At 41.9% G+C, this 17,009-nt stretch overlaps 1 protein-coding gene and 1 pseudogene across 1 annotated transcript in view; one reads left to right on the forward strand and one right to left on the reverse strand.

Moving 5' to 3' along the window:
• LOC125124699 (tigger transposable element-derived protein 1-like) lies at positions 1–11,802 on the reverse strand (annotated as a pseudogene).
• The window catches only part of BHMT (betaine--homocysteine S-methyltransferase), a 24,622-nt gene continuing 18,809 nt past the window's right edge, over positions 11,197–17,009 (forward strand). Inside the window, exons 1-2 of the mRNA XM_047774471.1 lie at positions 11,197–11,850; positions 16,590–16,722. Of these exons, the coding sequence (XP_047630427.1) occupies positions 11,818–11,850; positions 16,590–16,722 (166 nt within the window). The 5' untranslated portion in view covers positions 11,197–11,817. The remainder of the gene's footprint in view (positions 11,851–16,589; positions 16,723–17,009) is intronic.

Below are 17,009 nucleotides of genomic sequence, written 5' to 3' on the forward strand. Positions count from 1 at the left end.
CTAGTAGTCCGAACTGGATTCAGGAACAGGGAAAAAGGACATTACTTGAAAAACAGATAAAAAGCTTTTTGAAGTCTAGAGTTTACTTAATAGGAGTGTACCAATCTCGGTTTCTTAGTTTTGAGAAATGCACCACCGCAATATGAGATGATAACATCAAGGAACAAAACTGGGTGAGCCAACCTGCTTGCAGAAATCCTCAGAATTAAGTTATAAGGGGTAGTGTGTTGACACTGGGACCTATAGGGGGGTAAGAAGCTAAACTCTCTGGGCTGTTTTTGCAAAATTATTTTAAAATAAAAATTTTATTTAAAAAGAAGGAAAGAACTCGTCCCCAGTTCATCTTGGATAAATGACAAGTCCCTATAGTGGTCCAGCAGCCCTATTTAAAGTTGCAACATCTTTCCTGGAATAACCTATTCCCCATCCCTGTTGTTTTTTTCTCCAGAGCATTTAGTCTTTTCTAATATATATATATATTATATATATATAATTTATTTATTTATTTGCAGATGTCTGTCTCCTCTCCCCACCTCACCCACTATATCCCAGAATGTGAATACCACAACGTCAGGAAATTTTATCTCTTTTGTTCACTGGAGAGAATAAAGTGGGGCTCAATAATTATTTGTTGAAAGAATAAGTGAATGCATGGATCAATCCATTCTACCTGAAAACCCTTATGACTCTAACTCTAAAACTCATTTTTGATAGTTGTAGTTTCAAAACTAAATTGACCAAGTGGAGAAAGCAAATGAACATCTGATAATACAAAGTTAACTAGTCATCCAGATTTGCTAAATACATGCATACCTCAGAGATATTATGGGTTTGGTTCCAGACACTGCAATAAAGCAAGTATCGCAAAAAAAAAAAAAAAAAAAGCTAGTCATATATATGAGTTTTTGGTTTCTCTTGGTGTATAAAAGATTGTTTACACTGTACTGAAGCTTATTAAGTGTGTAATAGAATTATGTCTAAAAAATAATGAACAAATCTTAATGTAAAAATATTTTATTGCTAAAAAAAAAATGCTATCATCTGAGCCTTCGGTGAGTCGTAATCTTTTTGCTGGTGGAGGGTTTTGGCTCGATGTTGAATGCTGAAGACTGACGAGGGTGGTGGTTGTCAACGGTCGGGGTGGCCGAGGCAATTTCTTAAAGTAAGATAACAGTTTGCCACATCAACTGACCCTTCCTTCTACTAATGATTTCCCTGTTTGATGGCATTGTCCCCACAGTAAAACTTCTTTCAGAATTGGAGTAATCCTCTTAAACCTGGAGACTGCTTTATCAACTCAGTTTGTAAATCCTACACTCTAAACCCTTGGTCATTTCCACAGTCTTCACATCATCTTCACCAAGAGTAGATGCCATCCCAAGAAACCACTTTCTTTGCCCAGCCATAAGAGCAACTCCTCTTTAAAGTTTTATCTTGAGATTGTACCAAGTCAGTCACATCTTCAGGCTCCATTTCTAATTCCGGTTTCTTGCTACTCCCACCACATTTGCAGTGACTTCCTCCACTGAAGTCTTAAATCCCTCAAAGTCATCCATGAGGGTTAGAATCAAGTTCAACCAAACTCCTGTTAACGTTGATATTTTGAACTCTTCTCATGAATCATAAATGTTCTTAACGGCATTTAATTTAGAATGGTGAATCCTTCCCAGAAAATTTTCAGTTGACTTTGCCCAGATCCATCAGAGGAATCACTATCTAGGGCAACTGTTGCCTTATTAATTGTATTTCTTAAATAATGTGACTTGAAAGTCAAAATGACTCCTTGATCCATGAGCTGAGGAATGGATGCTGCCTCAGAAGGCATGAAAGTCAACAAACAGACCATGAATCTCATTGTACCTCTCTTATCAGAACTCTTGGGTGACCAGGCGCATTATCAATGAGAAGTCATATTTTTGTTGTTGTTGTTGTTTTGCTTTTGTCTTTTTGCATTTTCTGGGGCTGATCCCTCGGCATATGGAGGTTCCCGGGCTAAGGGTCCAATTGGAGCTGTAGCTGCCAGCCTACGCCAGAGCCACAGCAACTTGGGATCTGAGCCGCATCTGCGACATACACCACAGCTCACGGCAATGCCAGATCCTTAACCGACTGAGCAAGGTCAGGGATCAAACCCGCAACCTCGTGGTTCCTATTTGGATTCATTAACCACTGAGCCATGACGGGAACCCCGAGAAGTCATATTTTGAAGGAATCTTTTTTTTTTTTTTATGAGCAGTGGATCTCAGCAATGGGTCTAAAATATTCAGTAAACCCCTTGTAAGTAGATGTGCAGTCATCTGGGCTTTGTTGTTCCACTTACAAAGTGCAGATTTTGCATATTTTTTAACAGACCTAGGATTTCAGAATAGTAAATGAGCACTGGCTCCAACTTAAAGTCACCAACTGCATTAGCACCTAACAAGAGAGTCATCCTGTCCTTTGAAATTTCGAAGCCAGGCATTGAATTCTCCTCTCTGTCAAAGTCCTGGATGGCATCTTCTCCCAACAGAAGCCTATTCTGCAGACAATAAAAATCTGTTGCTTAGTGCAGCCACCTTCATTAATGACCTTGGCTAGATCTTCTGGATAACTTGCTGCTCCTTCTACATCAGCCCTTGCTACATCGCCTTGCATTTTGATGTTATGGAGAGAGCCTATTTCCTTAAATCTCATCAACTGACCTCTGCTAGCCTCAGACCTTTCTTCTGCAGCTTCCTCACCTCTCTCAGCCTTCATAGAATTGAGAAGAGTTAGGACCTTGCTCCGGATTAGACCTTGGCTTTAAGGGAATGTTGTGGCTGGTTTGGTCCTCTATCCAGACCACTAAAACTTTCTTCCTATCAGCAATAAGGCCATTTCCCTTGCTTATGATGCGTTCACTGGAGTAGCACATTCAGTTTCTTTCGAGAACTTTTCCTTTGCTCTCGCAACCTGGCTGTTCAATGCAAGAGGTTTAGCTGTCTACCTATTCCTGCTTAAACTGATATACCTCATTTAAACCAAGAGATGTGTGACTCTTCCTTTCATTTGAACACTTACAGGCCACTGTAGGGTTATTAATTGTCCTAATTTCAACAGTGTTGTGTCTCAGGGAATAAAGAGGCCCAAGAAGAGGGAAAGGGGTGGGGGAACCACCTGTCAGAACACCCAAAATTTATCAAGGTCATCATTTTATATAGGTGAAGTTCATGGTGCCCCCCCACATTATGGTAGTAACATCAGAGATCACTTATCACAGGTCACCATGACAAGTATAATAAGAATGGAAAAGTTTGAAATATTGCAAGAATTACCAAGTGACATAGAGACATGGGGTGAGCAAATGCTGGTAGAAAAATGGTGCCAATAGTCGTACTCAACCCAAGGGTGCCACAATTCCTCAATGTGTAAAAAATGCAATATCTGTGAATCACAATAAAGTGCAATAAAACAAGCTATGCCTGTATTTATTCAAATATATTTTAAAAATATGTGGAAAGCTATTCATTTCAGCTTTATGTGAAATGGCAAGTATGGAGATTATGTTACTATCCATCAGCAGAGACAAGCTAAATAAATCCTGGTCTATTATACAATAAAATGTTACTAAGCCATTAAAAAAAGAGCCAGTTCCCTGTCTTAATATGAAATGACTGTGAATATATATTGTTAAGTAAAAAAAAACACAAGGCAGAGACATCTATGGGGCACTACTGCCTAGTTAAGGGGATGTGAGAATACTTATATGTATTTATTGTACATGCATAAAATATTTCTGAATGGACACAAAAGAAATGAAACATTGGTTGACTAGGGGAATTGGGTGCCCAGGTACAGGGTACCCTTTTGTAACTTCTGAATTTTGAACCAAGTGAATGTCTTAACTAATTATTTTAAACAAAATTAACTTTCTATAAATCTTCTACACATTATACAATGCTGATCTACAGCCATTTAAGAATAGAATGAAACTGACACCCTGAAATAGTGTTTTCATTTTTTCTTCTTATAGTTTATTCCAGGTCATGAGTGTATAGTTAATCACATTAATAATTAATGACCTTTTGAATTTGGGGCCCCTTATGTACATATATTAAATATTGAATTTATTTTTACAAACGGTTTATTTTTATAACAAGGAAACAATTAGATTTAATATTGTCTGCTTAAGTCATTCCCTACCACCAGTGAAATGACTGTATTCAAAATCTACGTTGGCTAATTTTAGGTTTTTTTTAGTTTATGTAGTTCATTGAGGCTTTTGTGGGATGCCCCAAAGGTGAAGAAGCTGTTCTATGTCATTTTTATCCTTGTTTTTAATTTTGTCATTGAGCGTAAGGTACATATTAAAACTGTTTGTTGTAAATGCTCAGCTTAGTGAATATTCAAAAACTAAACACACTCAGTGTACACAGCACTAAGATCAAAGAACTAGAACATTACCAGCAACCCAAAAGCACGCCATGCCTTTCTTGTCACTGCCATGTCCTCTAGAGGAATCAATATTATGACTTCTAAGAGCCTAAATTAGCTTTGCCTGTTTTGTACATTATATAAATGTAATCTGACAGTATTGCCCTTTTGTTTCTGGCTTCCTTTACTTAACACTAAGATTCTATTTTTGCATGTAGCTATAAGTGAATCATTTGCATTACACATAGAATTCCATCATGTAAATGTGTCATAATTCATTTACCCATTCAATTGTTGATGGGCATTTTTCCAGTGTGGGCCGTTTATGAATGGCCAGCTATGATCATTCTTGTACATGTCTTTGGAGGAACATTTAAACACACTTTCACTCAGCAAGTGAAATTGCTTGATACAGATATGTACAGCTCTAAAAGATACTGCCAAACACTTTTTCCTAAAGAGCTATACGAATTTACACTCTCACCACCAGCAAAAAGAGTTCCAGTTTCTCCCCCAACCTCCCCAACATTTTCTATTTTAGCTATTCTGATGGATTTGCAGTGGTATCACTGGAAGTTGGTTTCTGAAAGTGCCAAGTTCTTTTAAAAATTCTTTAAGCTGGGTAGGTTATAACTATCAAAAAGAGTTGAAACTGGGTAGGAAGAAGTTAGAGAGAGGAGTTCCTGTCATGGCTCAGCGGAAACAAATCCGACTAGTATCCATAAGGATGCAGGTTCCATCCCTGGCTTTGCTCAGTGGGTCAAGGATCCGCGTTGCAGTGGCTGTGGTGTAGGCCAGCAGCTGCAGCTCCAGTTGGACCCCTAGCCTGGGAACCTCCATATGCCACGGGTGCAGCGATTAAAAAAAAAAAAATTTTTAAAAAAGAAGTTAGAAAGAACTGTATTTTTTTTGTATATCTTTGTTTTACTCTTTGGGGTGCTTACTATATGCATATATTAACTTCAAAAATACATATGTTCCTATATTCCTGAGGTTCAGAGGCTGGTGGGCAATGATCCTTTTACTACTTAGCAGAGTGTTATTACTTTTCTAAGTCAGCTGCGGGCTGTGCGCTAGTAATGAAAGTAGAACAGTCATGCACCAGCCCACCCCCAAGAAATGTTTTACTTGGACCAAGATTTCCATGGTCGTTATCAAGCTAAAAGCCCTCACCTAATCCCCTTTGGGTGCAGCTAACCAGTGAAGTATGGACCCATAGGAAACCGAAAGGAAAAAATATTATATGAGATCATTAATATGTGGAATCTAATAAAGATGATACAAAGGAATTTATTCATGAAACAGAAACATACTCAAAGATTTCAAAACCAAACCTAGGTAGTTCACATGGTGGCTCAGCAGAAATGAATCTGACTAGCATCTATGAAGACAAGGGTTCAATCCCTGGCCTCACTCAACGGATCCAGCATTGCTATGAGCTGTGGCATAGGTGGCAGATGCAGCTTGGATGCTGTGTTTCTGTGGCTACTGCATAGGCCAGAAGCTAGAGCTCCAATTTGACCCCTAGCCTGGGAACATCCATACGCCGCGGGTGCAGCCCTAAAAAAAGATTAAAAAACAAAAACAAACTATGGTTACCAAAGGGGAAATGTTGGGAGGAGAAATAAATTAGGAGGTTGAGATGAACATATATGCACCACTGTACAAGATAGATAAGTAACAAGAACTACTGTACAGCACAGGGAAATCTATTCAATACTGTTTAATAACCTATTTGAAAGAGAATCTGAGAAGGAATGGATAGCTATATATGCACAACTGATTCACTTTGCTGTACACCTGAAACTAATACAACATTATAAGTAAACTGTACTCCAATAATTTTTTTTGATTTTTTTAAAAGGAGTCCTTTAAAAAGAAACGTTGGTTCCAGCCCAGGAGCGTGTTTCCCATCAAATGGAAGCCCCTCAGTGGAGCCCTTGGGTCTAACACTTCCTGGGCTGACACCACATCTCACCCCACAGGACCAGATTTTTTTCTGAGCTGCCAGTGATATTTTCTTTACATCTTCATCTCTCACTTATCACACCACACATCCACCAACAATGGTGTGTATTTCCCCTGCAGGCTCTGGACCAGGACATGGGGTTGTCCCTGGAGAGCAAACTCCCCAAATCAGGAGCTGCATGTAGGCGCGGATGGCCCACATAGACATCGTTGGCCAGCCCCATGGGAAAAGGGGATCTTTAGCCTCTGCTCCATCTTCTCCCAAAGAGGCAAGAGATGTCTTAACTCATCTTTAGCGGCTCACAAAGATGAAGAAAACCAAGGTTTGATTGGATATCCCAGGACATTATGGCTTTTCTTTTCCAGTACCCATTTAAAGCCACAAAGATCCAGTATGACTGGACAACCCAGGGGTCACACACAGTCCAAGATTCATCATATAGATAATGACCTGGGCTGGGCTGACTGTTTTCTATCAATGATTAATTGCATGGTCAGTGAATCTGGACTTCTCCTGACCCGGAGAATGGGAGGGGGCCATGAGTTGGATGAGGTTATAAAGAGTAAGGGAAGTTGGGTTTGTTTTGTTTTTAAAGAAAAAGCATTTCGTGAAAAGGAAGAAGAGAGTAGCTCTAAAGAGCGGGATCCCTGATGTCTTCAGCCTGGGCTGAAGTCCTCTCAGCTCTATGCTTGCTCCTGACATATTCTTGGGAAGGTGCCCACTTTATCTGTGCTCCTCAGTGTTGTCATCAGTGGAATGGGGATGGCAGAGGACCTACCGCCTAGGGTTACTGTGAAGATTACGTAATGCCTATGAGGCACTTAGCAGAGCTAACTCCACGTAGCAACTGCTCATCAAGTTATAGTTTCTGGGTTTATTTTTTTTTAAAGAAAGAAGCCAAAGGGCATGTGTCCAAAGAAGACAGGCTACTGATCCTGTGAGAAAGCATTAAAGGCAAGGCAGGAGAGGAGAGAACGTTTCAGAGCTGGAAAGAACAGCGGAAGCAATTACCATGCTGGGAAGATAGTTTGGGAACCTGGGGGTGTCCAAAATTCACAGGAACATTGGCTAGAGGACTCTTCCGTGGAATCCAGGAGACTATGGGCTGGCCGAACTGTGAGCTCTGAGAGAAGCATTTTTACCAGAGATAGAAAGAAGCCCTGAACAGTCTGGCAAAAGTTAAAACCCACTGTTTCTCCAGGAACTAGGAATGGGCAGAAGTTGAAGGCAGCAACAGGAGCCAGAGGCACCCTCCCAGCCAGCCTAAGGAAGTGTTTGCTGACCACAAGGGGAAGGCAAAGAAAGAACTTGGGGAAAGGTTGTTTTATGCTCTAAGTGCATGCTAGGCCAACTGAACAGACTTGTGGTTGCCGGAGGTGGGAGGGAGTGGGATGGACTGGGAATCCGGGGTTACTACAGGCAAACTCTTGGAATGGATAAGCAATAAGATCCTGGGAACTGTATCTAGTCACTTATGATGGAGCTTGATGGAGGATAATGTGAGAAAAACAATGTATATATGTATATGGGACTAGGTCACTTTGCTGTGTAGTAGAAAATTGACAGAGCACGGTAAACCAGCTATATGGAAAAAATAAAAATCATTTTTGAAAAAAAAGAAAAAACATCTGAAGCCACCTAGCTTCAGCTTGAATTTACAAAAGTAACTAAGGCCCTTTGAGGGGAGTAACTGTGCGATGTGGTTTCAGAAAGTGCCTGCTGTGTTGGGATCATGCTGAGTGCAGTCGACAGAGGGAACGAAGTACAGCTGGCCCTTGAAACAACAGGGGTTTAAAATGCTTGGGTCCACTTACAGGTAGATTTTTTCCAGTAGTAAATACTACGGAGCAATATGTGATTCGCAGATGGTTGAATCGGAGGATGCTGTACCGTGGATATGCAGGAACCACGTGATAAGGAGGGCTGGCTATAAATTACACGCGGATTTTCAACTGTGCAAAGCGTTGGCTCCCCCTGAGCCTCTGGGTTGTTCTAGGGTCAGTGTACTCACTACCAGAAGAGAGAAAGTGAGGAAAACCTGTGCACCCAGGGAAGAGGGTTTGAGATGAAAAGCCCACCCCCCATCCCTTTTTGATGATTCTGGGCAGTGGCAACAACAACAACAACAACTAATAATAATAATAATAATAATAATAATAATAATAATAACTGAGATGAGTGGCTATAGAAAATGAAACCTTCAGTGTGGGGGCTCTTTGGGAGAACTCAGACCAAAGGACATCTCACGTAGATTTGATCACCCCAAATATACCTTCGGTTTCGGTGGAGGTTGAAAAGTCACAAGCCTTCCAGGTAAGGTAAGTATGGGAACCCACTGAGGGTAGAACAACTGGGTGTGGGGCATGCTGGCCAACGGGAAGGCGCCACAGAAGGGAATTCGCATTCGATTTTTTAAAAACACTGCCCTTGCCAAAGGAAACACAGAAGTTGGCCCCATTTCCATGTCACCAGTTTGCAAACACTGTTCTACATGATGTTAAAACGTAAAATATGTTCACTGGCTTGAAGGCTAAGTGAAACATTTTGAGTTTAAAAAGTTTATATGAAAAGTCACTTTCATTTTTAAAGATGACCCCAATGGAAGAGAAAATGAACAGTCCTGATATTTTTTTCCTCCACATATTGATAAAGGTGACATTTTAACTTTTACATGAGATGGTGTCTTTTCCCCCTTGGGGGAAAGGAAGAAATATTCTTTGTCTCTGGATAAAGAGAAATATCCTTTATCTCTAGTAATAAGCGTGGTGTTTGAAACATGGTACAAACGGGCCTTAAATGTTTGTTGAATGAGTAAATGGGGTTAGAAGAAGAGCAAAGCACTAGCCTCTCTTTTTGAGGTTATAAAACTGAGGGAGTGGACCTCCATCTCTAAGCCTCCTCTCTCCCTTCAGGATTTATTTTTAACATCAAATGTCTTTGTAGGAGGCCAAAGCCCTCAGCAGTCAGACCTTCCTCATCTTATTTCTCCTGCAGGGGACGGAGAACACGGGCAGCCTCCCAGGAACCGTTACTACAGATCTCACTGCCCAGGTGGCCTTGAAGCCACCTGAGTACTTTGCACTTTTGGGAATGCGGCACAGGAGTTTCAGAGATCATGCTGAAAACTCTTCTATCTCCCTGACTTCCCAGCTCTTGAGGACAAAGTGGGAGTGTCTGTCCCACAGAATCATGAGGAGGGAGTAATATCTACATGTGAAAGGCTTACAGTAATGCTTGGCGCATAGGAAGTACTCCGTAAGCTGGGCATGTCATTAGCAATTAAAGGAATAGTGGTGCATGAATTTTTTTAATGGACCTCATTGAGGCAGGGGATGAGGTAGAACAAATCAAGAAGCTGAAGAAAAACAAAATGATTTCAACAGCTGCCTATTAATTGTTTTGGAAAAGGTGGACATGGGGAGTTCCCGTAGTGGCTCAGCCAGTAACCAACCCAGGAGGGTTCAATCCCTGGCCCTGCTCAGTGGGTTAAGGATCTGGTAGTTGCCCTGAGCTGTGATGTAGGTCACAGTCAGGGTTCAGATCTTGGCATTGCTGTGGCACAGGCACAGGTGGGCGGGCGCAGCTCGGATTGGACCCCTAGCCTGGGACCTTCGGTGTCGCCCTAAAAGGAAAAAAAAAAAAAAAAGTGGAGGTGGAAAAGTAACTAAATAAACAAAATTTTCTACATTTAAATACAAATCCTTGTCTATACATGTATACATTTAGACATGCCTAGTCTAGGAGAACAGAACAGGAAATAGTGGTTACCTCCAGGCAGGACTTGACCTGGGAACAGCAGCCAGAGAAAGACTTCACATTTTTACCATGTGTCTATATTAACGTACTAAAAATTTTCAATTCATTTTTTAAGTGCTGCTAGTTTAAAATCTCTCCTAAGTTTTACTAAATTTGGATGAACTATGAAAGTGAGAGTATAGGCTTTCTGTTTTTGACTATGGGAGCCCTGATACTGCCCCCTAGCTCCTGGTATCCACCACTGCAACTGTTCTATGCAGCTATACCTGGGCTCACTCTGAACCTCTTTGTCTCACCAGTGTTCACCAGGTTAATAGTATAAGCAGTTAACGCGTTAAGTAACTTAGCTGTTACCTACTCAGATACTCCAAAGCTTTCATGGTATAAAGTCTAGGCACTGTGAAGGATGCCTACATTACCTCATGCCTCAGTCTTGGTGGACAAGTGAAATAATAGATCATTTGAATTATAATATATGCATCCATCAACCTTCCTATTTTTTTCCTATTTCAAACCTGACAATTACCTGAAGCAAAAGGACTTTTCTACTTCTCAGTTTCAAGTGCACATAATTTTAGCAACAAAGTTTGTATTAATTCATCGTTTGCTACAGTAATTTCTTTCCTTGCATTTGTTAAAATAGAGGCTATTGTTCCACATACAAAACTTCCTTATGTGCTTTTGTGTATTTGGACAACAGTTTCTGAACTCTATTTCATATTTTTAAATTGTTCTCTAGGGTATTTTCTATCATGTTGTACATTTTAAAAGCAATATTTTCATTATTTTAAAGTCATGTATTTTCACTGTAAAGAGATTTCAGGAAAATACAGTAAAACACAATGAAGAAAATAAAAGACCTAACTCTACCATCAACAGATAACTGCTGTTAACATTTCTATTTCCTTCCAGTTTCTGAAATGCCTGTACATTTTTAGACAGTTTCACACTGAATGTTTGACATCTCTAAAGTACATTTCCACTGTCATATACAAAGGTGAAGTGTTTGTCTTTGTTAAATGTTGCAAAGATATTGATAGAAAGTACAAGGCATGTTTGGACTTAAGGGGAGAAGGTCATTTTGAACACATGCACTAATGCAGGGTCAGTATCAGACTTTTCTGTAAAGGCCATATTTTGTTTGGATCCATAACTACTGGACATATAATCACAGAGGTCACACTTTAGGCTGAAGTTCTTCCAGGGCATGGCCTTCTCGTTCAAGAATCTTGTATCCTTGGCCTTTGACAAATATTTGGGCATTGGATGGCATTTTTAGGGGCCTGGTATGGCGACCTAAGTAGTGGTAACAGGATCCCAGGCAAGGAGGAGTACATCAGGATTTCTCCTCCAGAAGAAAAGAGGGGGTGGGCACAGGTAGAGCTGAAACCCGAGCAGATGGCAACCTACTTGTTTTTTTCTTCTTAACTTACTTCTGGACGAGTTCACCTATTGGCAAGAATAATCTCGATCACTCCCTCAGGAGGCCGATTCCCAAGGAGCCAGGATAAAAGGCTGGGGGGCGTGTTCCCTGCCGGAGGCCCGCGTTGGACCGCGGGGAGGCTGGGGAAACCTACCGCGTGAGAGCTGCGGGTATAAAGAGCTGCGCTGCCGCCGCTGGGCAGCTGCAGGCTTCGAAAGGGAAACCTCGTCGGTTCGAATCCAAATCTGTTTTCGAGTACCATCCGGACACCTCGAATATGGCTCCGGTTGGGGACAAAAAGGCCAAGAAGGTGAGTCTGCAGGGACCCGAGGGTGTCCTCCGTCCTGACCGGCCGAGGTTCTGGGTTTTGACCCACCAGCGGGCATCCCAGCCTCGGCAAGCCCAGTGGGAGCCCTGCAACTTCGGCTGCGGGACCCCTCTGAGCCCCTACTCCCGTTCCATGTCCAGAGCGCCCCCTAGAGCTATGTGACCCCGAACCCCAGGCGCCCGCCACCAAATCTCCGATTCTCCCAACGTCTTGAGACTCATACGCCAAGACCAGAGCACGCCTGCAAGATGCAGCTCCTAGACCCACAGGGACGACTTCCCTCCCCCATGGCAGTGGGACCCGGGGTCGCCCTGCTGCGCGCCAGGACCCCTCCGGGTCTGTGCCCGTGCCGCTGCACGCGCGCCCCTCAGTGCCCTGCGTGTGACAGGCAGGGAGGCTCGCGCCCCGGCTCCGCTCCGACGGTTTCTGGCGGGCACCGCCGGTCTCCGGGCTCCCTGCCTGCAGGGTCCTCGATGCGCCCACCAGCCCGCCCCGCTGCAGCGCTAAGGCTCTGGCATTGGTCGGGCGATGGTAAGTTTTCATCTGCAGCTGGGTTTCAGCGATAACAGAAAAATGCACCGTGTGGGCCTCGAAAAGATAGTTTTAGAAAAAAATGAGCACCGTGGCCGTAAAATACTGAGGTAGGGCTGTTAAGTTTTAAAAACAAAAGCCCAGTAACAAGCCCACCCTACTCTTGGGACGAATGTTTTAAGTCCAGATTCTGGGCCTTCCTCTAGTTGTAGGGATGTAGGAGGCAGGACGGGTGGGGGTGGGAGGGTGGCGATGGATGGACAGACGCACTGATAATAGGACAATGGTTGGGAGGAGAGGAGAAGGACAACGGAGGAAGGAGGGAATCTGCTTGGCCCTTGAGTGTCAAAGCACCCAGCCCCAAGCCTGGCGGACCGAGGCCCAGGGAATGGCAGGGAAGAAGACCGGGCCAGGCCACCTGTTCCCCTTCAGCTGTAAGGACAGTGCAGGCAGACCCTGCTCTCAAATTCATTACCAACCATCCCGTTAGAAACGGACTGTACCTAGTTTCTAAAGGAATGACCATGCCTCAAATTAAAGAGATCTCCACACAAGGAAAAACAATTAATTAGGTGGATCAAATGACATACATCTACTAAAAGAACACTTGATGTAGATTGGAAAGGATGATTTCCACAGAGTTTAAAAAAAGGTTTTTTTTTGGTTTGGCCACATTTTCATAGCCATAGATTCTAACCCACTCCCCAAACTCAAACTTAGAAAATCAAACATTTAAAAAGATTATTTTAACAACAGATGGACATAAGATGGGAAGGAAAAAAGTTTCTTTGGTAACCTTATTTGCATGCTTTGTCACTGTTAAAACATGGATAATAACATGTCTATACTTTGTGTGTGTCTTTTTAGGGCCGCACCTCCAGCATATGGAGGTTCCCAGGCTAGGGGTCAGATCGGAGCTGTAGCTGCCAGCCTATACCACACCCACAGCAATGCAGGATCCGAGCTGCATCTGCGACCTACACTACAGCTCACCACAACCACCGATCCTTAACCCACTGAGCGAGGCCAGGGATCCAACCTGCATCCTCATGGATGCTAGTCAGATTCGTTTCCACTGAGCCACAACGGGAACTCCAATACGTCTATACTTCAATTAAAATTAAAATACATGTTACAAAACTAACATAGGTTTATTGTAAACAATTAGAAAAAATACTAAGAACAATGTCTGCTACACGTGGTTGTATATCATGCTCATTTACTGACTAGGCAAATATGTACTTTTTAAACAGAAATGGTTTGATATTACACATATTGCTTTGCAATACTTTTTCACAAACAGTACCTTGAGCATTTTCTCATAGAACATTCCACTTTTTTTTTTTTTGTCTTTTTGCCATTTCTTGGGCCGCTCCCGCGGCATATGGAGGTTCCCAGGCTAGGGGTCGAATCGGAGCTGTAGCCACCAGCCTACACCAGAGCCACAGCAACTCGGGATCCGAGCCTCGTCTGCAAACTACACCACAGCTCATGGCAACGCCAGATCCTTAACCCACTGAGCAAGGGCAGGGATCAAACCTGCAACCTCATGGGTCCTAGTAGGATTCGTTAACCACTGCGCCACGATGGGAACACCCACTTTTTTTTTTTTTTTTAAGCCACTTAGCTTTAGGAACAGAAAAGTCTGAAGGTCAGGTAATATAAAAATGCAATAGCATCTAAGAATGTATTCTTCCAGATTGATTTGTTCATTAAATTAATGTACAGCATGGTAACTGAATCACCACTAGCCACTCTGCCATCAATGTAGATTCTTAGCTGTGCTGTGCCTTAAAATCTTGTGGTACAAAAATCTGAAAACACAAAATTCCAATGAGAGTTAGTAGGTGACTGAACAAAATGTCATAAATGATTTCGCCCAAATGAAAATTAGTAGCAGATCATAGCTTATGTATTTGACGGTTGTTCATGTTTTTATACAATTGCACTGACTAGCAATATATCTATTTTTCTTGTTAATTGGGTTGTAGGGATCAAAGTTGTAGTTTTAAGATGTGGCATTCTAGGCCGTCATAGAGGCAGAGTAGAATAGTGATTGCCCAGGGCAGGGGAGAGGAAGAACTTGGGTGTGCGAAGTTTCAATTTTGCACCATCTATAATTTCTGGAGATTTACCATACAGCATAGAAACATAGTTAACCAGACTCTATTGTATACTTCGGATTTGCTAAAGGGATCGATCTTACGCTAAGTGTTCTTACCACAAAATATAATAATAATAAAAATTGGAGAGGAAGAAAAGTTTGGGAGGGGATGGATAGATTCATGGCCTTGATGGTGGTGATGGTTTCACGCGTGCAGCTTTTTACATGTCAATCAGACCTCAGTATTTCTTTATGTATTAAAGATGTGGCATTTTAGACACACTGTGATCATGATGGCTATTTGGATTTCAAAATTACATGTGATCAAGTCTATGTTTTCCTAGTTGTCGTCTCATGGATTTCTACACTTGAAATGTTTTCCCTCTGGAAGGGCTATTCAAGAATATAAAGCACAATCCTCTTATTTTACTGCTCTAAGTAAAAATGGCAGATGTTTCTTTTCTCTAAGCACCAGCTGTCAAAAGAGTGTGGGAGGGACCAAAGGTGGTATGGACTTAAGATGCAAAAGCCTCTGAATGCCTCTCACAGATTTTGTAACCCTTGTTATAACAGCATTTGTTTTATCAACCGTTACTGGTAATAAATGGAACACTGTAGGTCAGTACATTCCAGGTTGCTGCTTTACATGGTCTTTTCTGGGCTCTCCCACCCTGCCCACCCCCATTTTAATCAAATCTAGATCCCATTTACGGGTAGAAGAATCAAGAGGCCCTATATGCTGCACCAGGAGACCATGTGTAAATTACTCAGAGACTCTGGGCCTTCATTCCTCATTTGTAATATCAGAGAGAGTGACCTAAATTGAAAGTAGGGTACCTTTTAGGTTTAAATTCTATAATTCTTTTGACATTAAAAAAAAAATGGTTACACTAGAAAATTACTTTCTAACTCACAAAGCCCTTTTAAAAATAATGTTTGAAATGTGTCTATTATCACCAGGGTAGTTCATGCACAGTACTGCAAATGCACTAGGTATGGAGACTGGGCTGAAAATTAGTTTACAAAATACTTTGTTTACCTGTCTCTTCCCTGTTCTTTCACTTGCAGAGAATAGGCTCTTCCTAACTTCCTTGGCAGCATAATGCAGCTGCTGTTATGGAAACTGAATTTTAACACCAAAGACAGAAGGGGTTTTTGTTGTTGTTGTTTTAAGAGCCACACCTATGGCATAGGGAAGTTCCCAGGTTAGGGGTCAAATTGGAGCTGTAGCCACCAGCCTCCACCACAGCCACAGCAACGCAGGATCCTTGACCCAGTGAGCGAAGCCAAGGATCCAAAACCCATATCCTCATGGATACTAGTCGGATTTGTTTCTGCTGCGCCACAACAGTAACGCCCAAAAGATAGAAGTCTTTAAGTGATTTGACCCTCGTTATAACAGTATCTTCTCCCTTCTGTCTTTACCAAGTATCTTGTGTGTTTTGGGCCTCCAAATGCGTTGATAGCAATATATGCTATTTCAACTTCTTTATAAAATGTAATCCTCTCTTTAGTGTGTTGACAGAAGAAGAAGAAAGACGAACATTCACCATTTTAAGAATGTGTGCTTAAGTATTCATTTGAGGCTTTACAACAAAATCTTTTCATATAGTCCCTCTGAGGATATTTCTTCAAACATAACATCCTCCCCAAGTATTCTTCAAATACTCTTGAATGTGTTCACCCTGGCACAGGCGATACACACATTTTAATTATCTGAGCATTCTGGTGAGTTGCCTTATAGTTAGTCACAAATTGCTGTATAAAATATACATGTATTTTCTGAGAATTCTGAAGAAATTCTATTTCTCAAGAATATGATAGCAAAAGTACTAAAGGTAGAAAATTGTCTTAAAAAGTCAAGTAACGGAGTTCCCAGTGTGGCTCCATGGGTTAAGAGCCCAACTTTCTCCGTGACCGTGCAGGTTCGATCCCTGGCCCCATTCAGTGGGTTAAGCATCCCACATTGCTGCAAGCTGTGGTGTAGCCTGGGAACTTCTATATGCTGCAGGTGTGGCTGAAAAAAGACAAAAAAAGAAGAAGGAAAACTCAAGTAACTTTTTGCTTCCCCTTCATGTAATTTTAGGGCATCCTGGAACGGTTAAACTCTGGAGAGGTTGTGATTGGAGACGGAGGGTTTGTCTTTGCTCTGGAGAAGAGGGGCTATGTGAAAGCTGGGCCCTGGACCCCAGAAGCTGCCGTGGAACACCCAGAAGCAGGTTGGTGCCTAGCTCTGTCCTAAGCTCTCATCAAAGAGCACGGTATTATGATGTCAGATATGAACCTTGCTGATAGCTCAATGGAGAATTGATTCTATTTCAATTACCTTTGCTAATGGAGGCATGGTGTGTCTAATACTAAACAACGCATAATCCCAGAATTAAAAATTAAAAATTTTTAAAAAGAGCATTGTACAGCAGAAAATTGACAGAACCCTGGAAACGAGCTGTGATGGAAAAAAATAAAAATCATTTAAAAAGATAAAAAATTGGAGTTCCCGTGGTGG

This window comes from Phacochoerus africanus, chromosome 4 (genome assembly GCF_016906955.1).
Source record: "Phacochoerus africanus isolate WHEZ1 chromosome 4, ROS_Pafr_v1, whole genome shotgun sequence".
Taxonomy (NCBI): domain Eukaryota; kingdom Metazoa; phylum Chordata; class Mammalia; order Artiodactyla; family Suidae; genus Phacochoerus; species Phacochoerus africanus.